Source organism: Manis javanica, chromosome 12, assembly GCF_040802235.1.
Source record: "Manis javanica isolate MJ-LG chromosome 12, MJ_LKY, whole genome shotgun sequence".
Lineage (NCBI taxonomy): Eukaryota > Metazoa > Chordata > Mammalia > Pholidota > Manidae > Manis > Manis javanica.
The window spans coordinates 33,616,695-33,629,277 of NC_133167.1; the positions used below are offsets into that span (position 1 = coordinate 33,616,695).

General features: G+C 36.8%; 1 protein-coding gene across 6 annotated transcripts in view; it reads left to right on the top strand.

The window, feature by feature from the left end:
- MFSD6 (major facilitator superfamily domain containing 6) overlaps positions 1-12,583 on the top strand; it is a 103,067-nt gene that overhangs the window by 61,125 nt on the left and 29,359 nt on the right. For all 6 annotated transcript variants that reach the window (XM_073218389.1, XM_073218385.1, XM_073218388.1 and 3 more), the window contains one exon: positions 11,829-11,990. In XM_073218389.1, the coding sequence (XP_073074490.1) occupies positions 11,829-11,990 (162 nt within the window). The remainder of the gene's footprint in view (positions 1-11,828; positions 11,991-12,583) is intronic.

The window sequence follows — 12,583 nt, forward strand, 5'->3', positions numbered from 1 at the left end:
TTTGTAATCCTTGCCCCTTAAGCAGCCTTCTTGCTGTTGGGAAGTCTCTTAGAGTGCCCACCTTTCTCTTGTCCCAGAGCAGCCAGTTGTGTGTACCTGTTCTCCACAAGTGGCTGGAATCTCAGTCTAAGTATTCTGCCAGTTTATGCTTTCCAACCCCTCTAATCTCTAGAGCACCATGTAATGTGGGTGCATGCTCCCAGAGCAAACCTCCCAAGGTGGATGGTTAGCAGTCCTGGGCTTCTACTTCCTCCTCGCTCCGTTTCTCTTCCTCCTGCTGGTGAGCTTGGGTGGGGGATTTAGGTCCCACTGGATCATGGCTTTGCTACTTTACCTTTTTCTGGGAGGCCTTCTCTTTTTCCCAGATGCAGGCAGTCTGTTAGTCTTATCTCAGGTTCCTTTTTCAGGATTAGTTGTATTTGCTGTATTTTCCTGTTTTTTATATGGTTTTGGGAGGAGATTTCTGCCTCACTTCTCATGCTGCCATATTTTTCTGCTCCCCACCCCTGCTTTTTCTCCTTTTAATTAGATGGAAAAGGACAGTTTGCCTAAGTGATACAAGTGAGCAGAAGAGAGAAGCTTTTTTAATGAAATGGTCAAAGAAACAGCACAGTGTTGTAAGAGGGGAATAAACAAACGCTCTTGTGAATTGAAAAACTCTTTTTTCCTGGTAATTTATTGAAGATATATTAAATAGCTACTAAGAGTCAGGCAGCATGCTGGGTGCTGCAAATGTGATTAAAGAAAACAACAACAGTATATTAACTTAGGCCCCAATGTCTCACCATCTGTTCTGGAAGCCAGATGTGTAAACACATGATTACTACAATGTGTATTAGGTGGAATTAGAAAAATGTGCCAAGTAACAGAGAAGGAGCTCCATGGTAGGAATGATTAGTGTTGTGAAGCAAGGAGTGAGAGGGTAAAGATACTATTAAAAGATTCCTTAGGAAAATCACACATGAGCTAAATTTTGAAGGGTGAATAGGAATCCACCAGGTGGCCTAAAGAGAATGGGCATTTTAGCTAGAGAAAATGCCACAGAGCCAAATGCCAAAGCTCAGAAGTGAAAAGCAGAATGGAATCATCCAGAAACCTAAGTGGTATACCATGGCTAGAGACTGACATATTTATCATTCCAAGTGACAGATCTGGGACATTTTTATGATACTTATGCGTACCTCAGGGCAATCATCCCAGGATTTACAAAGCTCACCATGTTCTGAATCTAAACAGGAATTTTGCTTCCTTGGCAGGCTACAATTTATACCTCTGTGTTTCATTTTATTCTCATAGAAACCTAGTTACTGATCCGAAGCAAGTAAAAAGGGGGGATCTGTAAATACAGAGTCTCCTTGTGTAACAGAGGGCTTTGTGACCAGTTCTACAGAGCGTTTTGTGTCTAAAACTGTAGGAGACAGTTTCATTCCCTGGCAGAGTTAGTGCTGAGTATTTTGGCTGCACAACAAAAAAAAAATCTCTTGCTTTTGTTTGACCCATGCCCATCCCATGGAAAATAGTAGATTATCCATGTGGAATAAATCCTGTGACACAGGAATACACTTCTGACTGAAAAGGTTTGTTTTGCCAGTCTAGATTCTTCCACCTTTACAAATGGTGTCCCAATGACTTCAGAGTCTGTGCTTAAGGCGGTTCTACTTAGGGTACAGTAAATCAAGAACTGATGATGACAAATCTGAATGATTTAATTTCAGGATAAGCCCCCTGTCATGATAGATGCCTCGTAATTCCTTGACTAGAATTGTTACACAATGATTACTAAAGATCTAATCTTAGGAAGGGGAGGACTGGGGAGTGGGATATTGGCTCTCATCATTGATGACCTTGACACTGAACAACACAAGCATTTCCATTCTTTGATTCCCAACTAGTGCCACACAAGAGAGTCGTTTTTAAAAATAGAAGAAGTGAAGTCTGTATCTTCATTCTGTCACCCCTTGCCTGATTCCCAAAACACCATGAGAACTAGTACCTCCTAATGAGCAAATGAAGAGATAAGTGATGTGCTTTATTACACATCTCCCACTGCGCATCTCTTCCTCTTTGGCATTGCATGTAACTAATGGAAAAGGAGTCCTTATTTTCCTTTATTCCTTGGAGCTCTTGATCATCATTTCAGCACTCATTTCCTCAGGTCATGTTGGTAATAATTAGCAGACAGGAAGCAGATGAAGAGGCCCATAGCGAGGAGGCTATGCAGGTATCTGGGGATCAAGGTAAGACTGCCAGATGCTGTTGGAAATTGTGAAGCCATTTCTCTTCTGTGATCTTTCTCACATTTAGGCTAATGTTCTCTTGCAGCCTTATCTTTTAGCAGTTCAGCTACCATTTGCAGCAAATAAGTTGTTCTGTAGGCAACTGGTGGCACCATATTAAGAAGACAAATGTTTTGCCCACAAGGATTCTACAATTTATTTTAAAAAGAGACAGTGGATCTAAGTGCTTAGAAGCATGGCTGAGTGGAGTAGAGAGTGGGATAGTTCATATTTATCAGGATCTCATTGTAAAAACCCTTAGGAATTTTCTCCTTTACTTTTGTACAAGAAACATTTAAATATTCATGACTGTGATTGGGAGTATACACTTTTGATGAAAATCAAATTTGTTATGCTTCTTCCTATGTATTGATTGTAAATCTTTACTAGACTTTATGATGATGTGGTCAAAATTATTCTTGCTATTAAAAATGTGTTTAGGGACAGTTAGGCCAGCCCAGGGCTGCTGTGTTATAACTAAAGAAGTCTTTTTGAGGTATTTGATATAATGGCTGAAGTGCTAAAGAGTGAAAACGAGGTCTGTGTCAGGTTCTTTTCTACAGGGTGCTCAAATCAGTGGGAACCGGGTTAAGATTTTGATGAAAAATGTTTTTTTAATGTCACCAGGAGGGCTTGAGCTGACATGTGTGGAGCTCTGCTTTCTTACTTAATTTGCGTATTCAGCCAAGAACCGTATGTTCCTTCCTCACTTGTTCTGAAAGATCATGGAGAAATCATGAAAGGATCACCATGCAGCCTTTATCTGATGGTGGAAATTCCAGACATGATTCCAATCTGTTATTATCCATATTGGAAATTTTCTGTCTGCCTTAACCACTGAAACATATGAATACATAAGATAGACAAATGCTCTAAGTTTAGCATTTCAGCTGATAAATTGGCCTCTGAAACTCACTGGTGTTACTGTGAGAATTAATTTTTTAATTATAATAGTTTTATAAATTAGAGCAATTTTCTTTGTCATTCTCATGCTTTATAGTTACTAAAAGTTCTTATATAACCTTTTCTTCAAAACAAATTATTTTGTCCACTTAGAATTCATTTTAAATGTCTTCTACTTCAAGAAACCTTTTCTGTTTATTGCATCCCACACTTAGGTTCTAAAATTTATGACTGTGTTACACAGTTCAGTAGTTAATTGCCACCCACCTATTTTACAAATACTAGTTTTACTTGCTGAGTTGGTTTTAACTCTTAAATGCAAAGACCATGCCTTATACTTTTTTAATTCTTTTAATTCTCCAAAGAGATATGCACATAGGAAGATATACTATGTTTGTTGTTTGATTTTATAGTCCTAGTCCCCTGCAAAATGTGCTATAGTTAATATTTTCTAATTTTTAAAGCTCTTAAATAATACAGGAAGTTCTATCTCAAAAATATAAATTTGTGAGGAAACTTTGAAAACTGAATTTTAAAGTTGAATCTTTAATAGCTTTTTTCATAGGGTACCTACCATCCTGCCATCCATTGCACATCTGTAGAAACATCAGTATATTTTAATCATTTACTTATTTATGCTCCTACCTCATTCTGTAATTTTTGAGGCAGCTCCTACCTCATTCTATAAATTTTTGAGGCATCTTACAAAAATATGCAGTGATTTGGAAACCATAAAGTGCTTAGGTTTGAATTAAGACTCTTATATTCCAACTTCCCTTCCTATAAACTGTGTCTTTGGGCAAAATGTTTAATCTCGATAAGCTTCAGACACTTATGCTGTGAAATAGGTTGATGTGAATATTAAACTAATCCACTCAAAATATTTAGTACATTACCTGGCATACAGTTAGCTTTCAATAAATTAAATAATGTAAAATAAGAATAAAAGTAAAATAAGAAGTCAAATAAATAGAAATCAGGATCAGGGGAAATTAATTAAAAAGATTCACTCTGAGAAGTTAAATTGCAATTATATATCAAAGCCTGGCCATAAATGACTAGTTAGTGCACACTGTTCAAAAGTTATCTTTGAGTAAAATTTTTTACTGGCTTTGATATAAAAGCAATTCTCATGTGGGGGTTCTTATGGGGAAGCACTGAGGGTGTAGTATATAGTTTGCCAAGTGTTGACATTAAATGCAGTTAGTTTGGGTGGTAGTGTCTTAAAACCTGCTAAGGTCCAAAATATATAAAGAGCTCATGTACCTCAACAAACAAAAGCAAATAATCCAATTAAGAAATGGACAGAGGATCTGAACAGACACTTCTCCAGAGAAGAAATTCAGATGGCCAACAGGCACATGAAAAGATGCTCCACATCGCTAATCATCAGAGAAATGCAAATTAAAACCACAATGAGATATCACCTCACACCAGCTAGGATGGCCAACATCCAGAAGACTAACAACAACAAATGCTGGCGAGGATGTGGAGAAAGGGGAACCCTCCTACACTGCTGGTGGGAATGTAAATTAGTTCAACCATTGTAGAAAGCAGTATGGAGGTTCCTCAAAAAACTCAAAATAGAAATACCATTTGACCCAGGAATTCCACTCCTAGGAATTTACCCTAAAAATGCAGGAGCCCAGTTTGAAAAAGACATATGCACCCCTATGTTTATCACAGCACTATTTACAATAGCCAAGAAATGGAATCAACCTAAGTGCCCATCAGTAGATGAATGGGTAAAGAAGATGTGGTCTATATATACAATGGAATATTATTCAACCATAAGAACACAAATCCTACCATTTGCAATAACATGGATGGAGCTAGAGTGTATTATGCTCAGTGAAATAAGCCAGGTGGAGAAAGACAAGTATCAAATGATTTCACTCATCTGTGGAGTATAAGAACAAAGAAAAAACTGAAGGAACAAAACAGCAGCAGACTCACAGAACCCAAGAATGGACTAACAGTTACCAAAGGGAAAGAGACTGGAGAGGACAGGTGGGAAGGAAGGGAGAAGGGGGAAAAGGGGCATTACGATTAGCACACATGATGTGGGGCAGGGGGAAGGGGAGGGCTGTACAACACAGAGAAGACAAGTAGTGATTCTATAATATCTTACTATGCTGAGGGACAGTGACTGTAGTGGGGTATGTGGTGGGGACTTGATGATGGAGTCTAGTAACCATAATGTTGCTCATGTAATTGTAGATTAATGATACCAAAATAAAACATAAATAAGAACAAAAAAACCCTGCTAAGGTAAGCTAAGGGCACATGCCAGCATGTGAAATTTATGAGAGCCCCCAACACACTGTTGTGTCAGTTATAGACCCCCCCTTTTAAGGAACTCACGTCTTTTTTTTTTTTTTAACTTGCAAGGTGAAGCATATGGAAGCTCACAGAAGCTTCATCTCCTCTGTCCATTTTTACTCATACATGCATGGGATTTGGGAGTTTCTCCAACCCTACCCAGTACCTTTTATCCATAAAAGCTTGCTTTCTTATTTTTCACTTCAACATCCTTTGCTCAGCTGCCATTACGTGTCAAGCTGTATGCTAGGTGCTGGATGTATTTATTATCCTCAAGGAGCTCAGTCTGCTCCCCATTTGGGTAAATCCTGCCTCTTTCCACCCAGCAGACTGTTAGGCTTCATGATGGTTAAGGATGTGTTTTGTATGTAATCATATTCTCAAATCAGAGCAGGGGCTCTGGCACTTAAGTGCTCACTCAGTAAGTGCTGTTGAATGAATGCATGAAGGAGATTTTTGTGGTGCTGTACATTGGTGGATGTGGGAGCACTGGTCTTTAATAATACTGTAATTGTGCATGTCTTCTATAAAGCCTCTTTCATGGGACTTACGGAAGGATACTGCAGTTGCTACTCGGTCTTTTGCTCTCTGTGGGTCCTCTGCTATTTCTGGAAGGTCCATTGCTGTTGGTGCCCTGCTTTTGGCAGAGATACTGGTTTGCTGTTCACCTGCTGTTTCCTTTTCTTCATGGACACACAGCTGGACTCTATTTCCCAGCCTCACTTGCAGTTAGGTATGACCATATGACTGATTCTGCCCAGTGGAATGTGAGCAGAAATTGTGTCACTTCTAAACCCAGCCCATAAATTTCCCATGTGCCGTCCTCTCCTCCCTCCTCTGTCAGCTGAATATTGGTACCCCAGGGAACCAGGTGTTGAAGATGGTATAGTCTCTGCAGCCTGTGTCCCTGAGCAGAACTACTACTCTTTCTGTCCTATGACCATTGAACTTTATATGAGCAAGAAAAGAAAATATCCAAAGTGTAAAACCACTAAGATTCTGAGGTTTGTTTATGTGTTACACCAACTGGAATTACCATAAGCAATACAGACTCCTTTTATTGCCTACCCAACAGAGGTCTTTGTTTTTTGTCCCTTTTTTTTTTAGGAAAGAATAGTCTGATTTCTAGCAGGCTGATCTTTCAGAAGCTTTTTTTTTTATCCCAGCATTTGAAAGATACACCAAACTAATTGAAATGTATGATTTGGTCCATCAATGGGAAAGTTTTGTCACAATTGACTCAATGTACCAGTGCTAAAGGGATACTTATATTTTGTTCAGTGAGCACAAGTCAGTGGCAGAACAAGAAAAACTAAACAAAAAATCCTAGTTCCCCAATACACTGATTGTCAGTTCTCACCCCTCCCAGTCATTTGATATGATTTCCCTAAGCCAAGCAGCATTTTACAAAGAGCAGCTGTCTGCTCAGGATGATTTTTTTCTTGCTCATACATGCCATTTATTGCAATAGAGCATTCTTGTAGGCCAAGACCGAACAGTCTTGAAATTCATTTTGCAGAATCAAATACCAGTTTTGAATATTATAAAGTAAAGAGTTACTAGGGACACACACAAAAAAACCTTGATAATATGTATGATTTGAGCTCTTTAGGAAGGGCGGGGAAGAAGGTAGTAAGTATATACATTTTTAAAATTGAAAGATTGTTGGGCATGTTTGATATTATCAACAAAACCTCTCAAAGTAACTGATTACATTTATTATAAAATACTTTCAATAGTTGTTATGAGGGTGCGTAGTGTAGTAGTACTTAAGCACTGAAGTTCTGAACTTAGATACCTTGAGTTCAAGGCCTGTTCCACTATCCAGTTTTCTGTGTGACTTTGGATAGGCACTTTAATCTCTGTGCCTTAGTCTCCTTTTTTGGAAATGAAAAGAAAAATAGTACCTATTACTGGAGAGATAAATGAGATAATCTAGGTAAAACACTTAGTACAATTCCTGGTAGAGTATGCTGCTGTATTATTATTATTAATGACAAAAAATTAATGTTAATCATAATTATTTCTAATGGAGCTAGGTTACTCAAATATAATATATCCCCAAATAGTTAAGGTCTTGGCAGTAGGTGATATGAAAATATCTCTGTGTCTCAGTTAGGCCTAGAAAATCCTGAGGGAACCCAAAACGTAAAGTAGAAGTTGGAAGCTAAGTTTCTGTGACCTCTGTGGTCATTGAGTCATTCATCATCAGTTAACATATGATGTTGAATTGCCACTCAAAAGTATCAGTTTTGTGACAAGTAGCCAAGGAAGAGATAATATATATCACAAGTATTAATTTGTGTGCCTTTGTTAATTATCAGTTAGAAGGTAACATCTTTTATTCTTACTATTTGAGTCACCAACTTGGTTATCTCATACGAAAGGCTTAAAAATTTGTAGCTCTAATGTAAACATATTTACCCATGCCACTGAATAAATCTGCTTATTTATTTCATCATAATAGGAAATCATCATCTACTACTTTTTCACAGTTCTGTAATAAGAGGTAAAGAAAACAGAAGCATTTTCTTTTCCCAGCTTATGATCTCTTTTTTAAGTCCTAAATTTTACAAGGAAGTTGTTTCAGGTAGTATAGTTGTCAAGACTTCCTTCTTGTTTTACACATGGAAAATAGTGGAGGGTTTTTAGATTTCTAGATGCCTTTATTTTTATTTTAAAATTAGAGAACCAGAATGTAACTCTAGTAAAAATACTGGCAAGAGTTTCAGATTATTAATATGATTACTAGAAGATTGCATATTCAAGTCTACAAGTAAGAACTACAATTCCACAACTGTCATTTGTATACAAAGATGATGTTACCAGCACAATCCCTTCTTTAGTTTTGTTAGTTTCTTTTCTGGAAAGTGGTGTAAATTCTTCTATTTACATGATACTTTGAAATAAGGTATTTCACAGAAACCAATTTTAATTGTGTATCTGCCCCGGAAAATGTTGTAGCATTCAGACAGAGTGGCTTTCACTTTGCTTTTAATACCAGAGAAAAGTTTTTTTTTTTTTTTTACTCAATACTTTACAATTTTTTCCTTCAGTTAATTCCCTAAGTTGCTTTAAGGACTATAGTTCCCAACTATCTAATCAGTTACAAAAAGCAATAAGGAAACTCTAGAAATCTAAGTATAGGGAATCTTTTACAACTGCCACTTAATTCCAGCCAACAAATTCTAAGAATAGTCTAAAAACATAAGACTCAAAGTTTTAGAAAACCCTTAGAATTTTGGAAAGAAAGAAAGAGAGAGGGAGAGAGGAAGAAAGAGAAAAAGGAACCCTATGACTGGAAGATTTTATATGTGCCCAAGCCTTCACACTTAAGACAATAACTGCTAGAGTTATACTGATCTAGAATTATAGCAAAAAGTATCTTTGTTATTGTTTTGGCCACTTAAATACATAGGTCCACCTTTGTCTACTTGTAAATTCTGCAATTGATTGTTCAGACATAGATTTAACAATAGGTTTGGCATCACCCTTTACATCCATTTGATGTTTTCAAATCTTTGATGATTCATCTTTAAGAAATGATTTCCAAAACTTATGTTTTGGATGTTACTATTGAATCTAATTAATTCTGAATAAATTCATTTTATTTCTTGGAATCTTTTTTAGTTTTTTCTTAGTGTTAATGAAAAACTATGCACATCTGAAAAGAAATGGGGTTAGCATCTTCAGTAATATAAATGAAAATATTTAAAAATATTTCTCTTGTATACTGCTGTGTCAACATTTATTAATTAAGACTCTATCCAGGCATTATTCAATTCTGAGAAAGCTGGCATTACCTAAGGTACTGCAATTGTTTAGCCAAATAAAGAAAATTCTTTATTTGACTTACATGGATATTAGTTTAAGTGTGTATGCTATCTCCAATCATCTAGAACATCTTTATAATTAAAAAAAAGATAAGCCTAAGAAAAATTATTTTGATGTTCTCAGTTAACTATAGGATATATAATCTAATGTACCCAGTAAAAATAGTGCTTATTCTATTATGGATCTACTTAAATAAGATCTTCCCTGAAATAAGATTTCATTATATGCCAAACATTGTGAATTTTATCATGCTGGGTTCTGGGTATTTTTGTATTCCTATAAATATTCTTGAATTTTGTTCTGGGACACAGCTAAATTGCTTGGAAATCATATGATCCTTCTGGATCTTGATTTTAAAGATAACTTAGGTGGAACAAGAGCAGTGCTTAGACTAGGGCTGACTCTTTCATAATACTAACACAAGACCCTTTTGAGTACTTCACTGATCCCAGGAATCTTGAGTCTTCCCAGTATGGCTGGTTGAAACAGGTGCTATTCCCAGCCCTGAATGGGTTCTAAGTACAGTTTTCTGTAATGCTTTTGGTTGGTTCATCCCGACTTTGGATAGTTTCTATGCATGCTTCTGTTGATCTGTACTCTACTGAGTATTTGAGGAAAACTGTCCACAGATCTCTGAAGTTTCTTTCTGTGAAGCCCTCTCCTCTCTGGTACTTTGCCCTGGAACCTAGCTGCCTAGGTCTCCCTGGACTTTTAGCTTCGCCTCCTCACTCAGTGGGTGCCACTCTGTGCTCTGCAGCTTTCACACCCTAACCAGGCAGCAAGCTGGGACTCCTCCTTGGTTTCCCATCTCTCAGAGATCACGGCCTTTGTTGCTGATGTTCATTGTCTTGGGAACTATTTCACATATTCTGTCCAGTTTTTGATTGTTTCAGGAAGGAAGGCAAATGCAGTCCCTGTTACTCCATTTTGGCTTAAAGAAGGCTAATGTCAGATTAAATCTAAAATGAATATTAATCTTTTAGCTTTATTTTCCAAAATATAAATTAAGAGTTTATGATATCATCTCCAAATGAAAATTTTTTCAAGGAACAAGACCATGAGTTAATCTAGGCAGAACCAGATGATTTCCTAATCCCTTCTAGCTATAAAATGTCTTGTGAAAATATCTCTTCAATACATTTAAAGTAATAAAGATTTAAATTTGCACAATGCACAGTTGCTGTACATTGAAATAATGACCAAGTGTGTTTTTCATTTGTTATCTTTATCCTTCTCCCCATCCCAACAAATTGTGAAGATACAATAAAACTGGCAAAGAGACATTATAAATGGTCTTTACATTCTTTGGAAGACAAATTAGAACTATGTATTAAAAGCATAAAATTGTTATACCCTTTGAATTATTAACCCCACTTGTAGAATTATAGCCAATGTAAATAATCTAAGATAGTAATAAGCTATACTTCCAAAAATGTTAATCATGGTGTTAACTATAATGGAAAAAAATGGAAATAGCCTTAATGTCAAAGTAGGTACCCAAAAAGGGGTTAATATGCAAAATATGTATAGAACTCCTATGACTCAACAGCAGAAAAAAAATAACCCAATTCAAAGATAGGCAAAAGACTTGAATGGACATTTCTCCAAAGAAGATACACAAATCAACAATAAACATAAAGTCTCTCAACATCACTAGCCAGTAGGGAATGCAAATCAAAACCACAATGATAGATCACTTTATACCCATTATGATTACTATTATAAAAAACACAGAAAATAACAAGTGATAGGAAGTAGAGAAATTGGAACTCTTGTACATTTCTGGAGGGAATGTAAAATGGTGCCATTATTGTGGAAAACAAGCAGTCCCTTAAAGTGCTAAACATATTAATATGACCTAGCAATTTCACTTCTAGGTATATACTCAGGAGAATTGATAGCAGGGACTCAAAAGGATACTTGCACATATACATTCATAGCATTCACAATAGCCAAAAGGTAGAAGCAACCCAAATGTCTATCAACATGAACGATCAACAAAATATTACCTATACACATTGGAATATTATCCTTACAAAGGTTGGAAATTCTGACACATGCTATGATATGGATGAATTTTGAAGACATTATTCCAAGTGAAATAAGCCAGATATAAATACTGTATGATTCTACATATATGAGATACCCAGAGTAGTCAAATTCAGTTAAGACAGAATGTTGAACAGTGGTTCCCAGGACTTGAGGTGTTATTATTTAATGGGTACAGAGATTCAGTTTAGGATGATAAAAAATTCTGGAGCTAGATGGTGGTATTACTATACAAGATTATGAATGTACTTAATGCCACTGAACTATACACCTAAAAATGGTTAAAATGGTAAATTTTGTTATGCATATTTTACCACAAATAATAAAATATTTATCTTTATTAGGGGTGTTTGTATATCTAGTTGAATAAATAATACACATCTCAGAAAAAAGTAACGTAAGGAATGCTGATCAGACAGTCCTTCCTCCTCTTTCTCCTTCCAGGAGTGACACATGCTGCCATCTGGGCAGCGTGCATTTCCTACCTCAGCGCAGCAGTTCCCCCTGAGCTGAGGACGTCTGCTCAGGGGATCCTGCAAGGCCTTCACCTGGGTCTGGGGAGAGGTTGTGGTGCCATGATTGGAGGCGTGTTAGTCAATTATTTTGGTAAGAATGGTTTTTGTTTTTCCCTTTCTTTGATGACAATTTAAGATTTTTTAGCAATATCTAAATAAACATCAGATTATTACTGAAGATTGTCAGAAGCTAAACTCTAGTATTCATGTTCTCTTCCTAGCTTTCATGGTGGTCATAATTAGGGCATAATTAAGCAGTGTGCTTAAGTCATTAAGATGATGAAGGCCCGCCTGTAATGGCACACACTCCTGTGATAAACGATTTAATGCGATGCTGTGCAGGTACTGCAAAAGAACCAAACAAAGAGGCACATGTACTTCTGGTTTGAGAGAGAGTACCCAAACCTGCAGACAGTAATTCTAGAAGAAAGAAAACTCATTGTTATTCCATCATGAGATCTGACCCAGCAAAGTCTACATGCTGGCTTCGGTAATGTCACTACATCTGTGATAACATAATCCACCTGCCCTGGCAGATCTCCCTTACTGGAAAGACTGGGGTGGGGGTAGAGATGAGGTTATTCTGCTCCACAGATCTGTGGAAAGCGGGTCTAGGAATGTCAGAATTTATAGCTCTATTTGAGCTGTGCTGTTCCAACTACAGATTGATAGGGCCGTTTAATA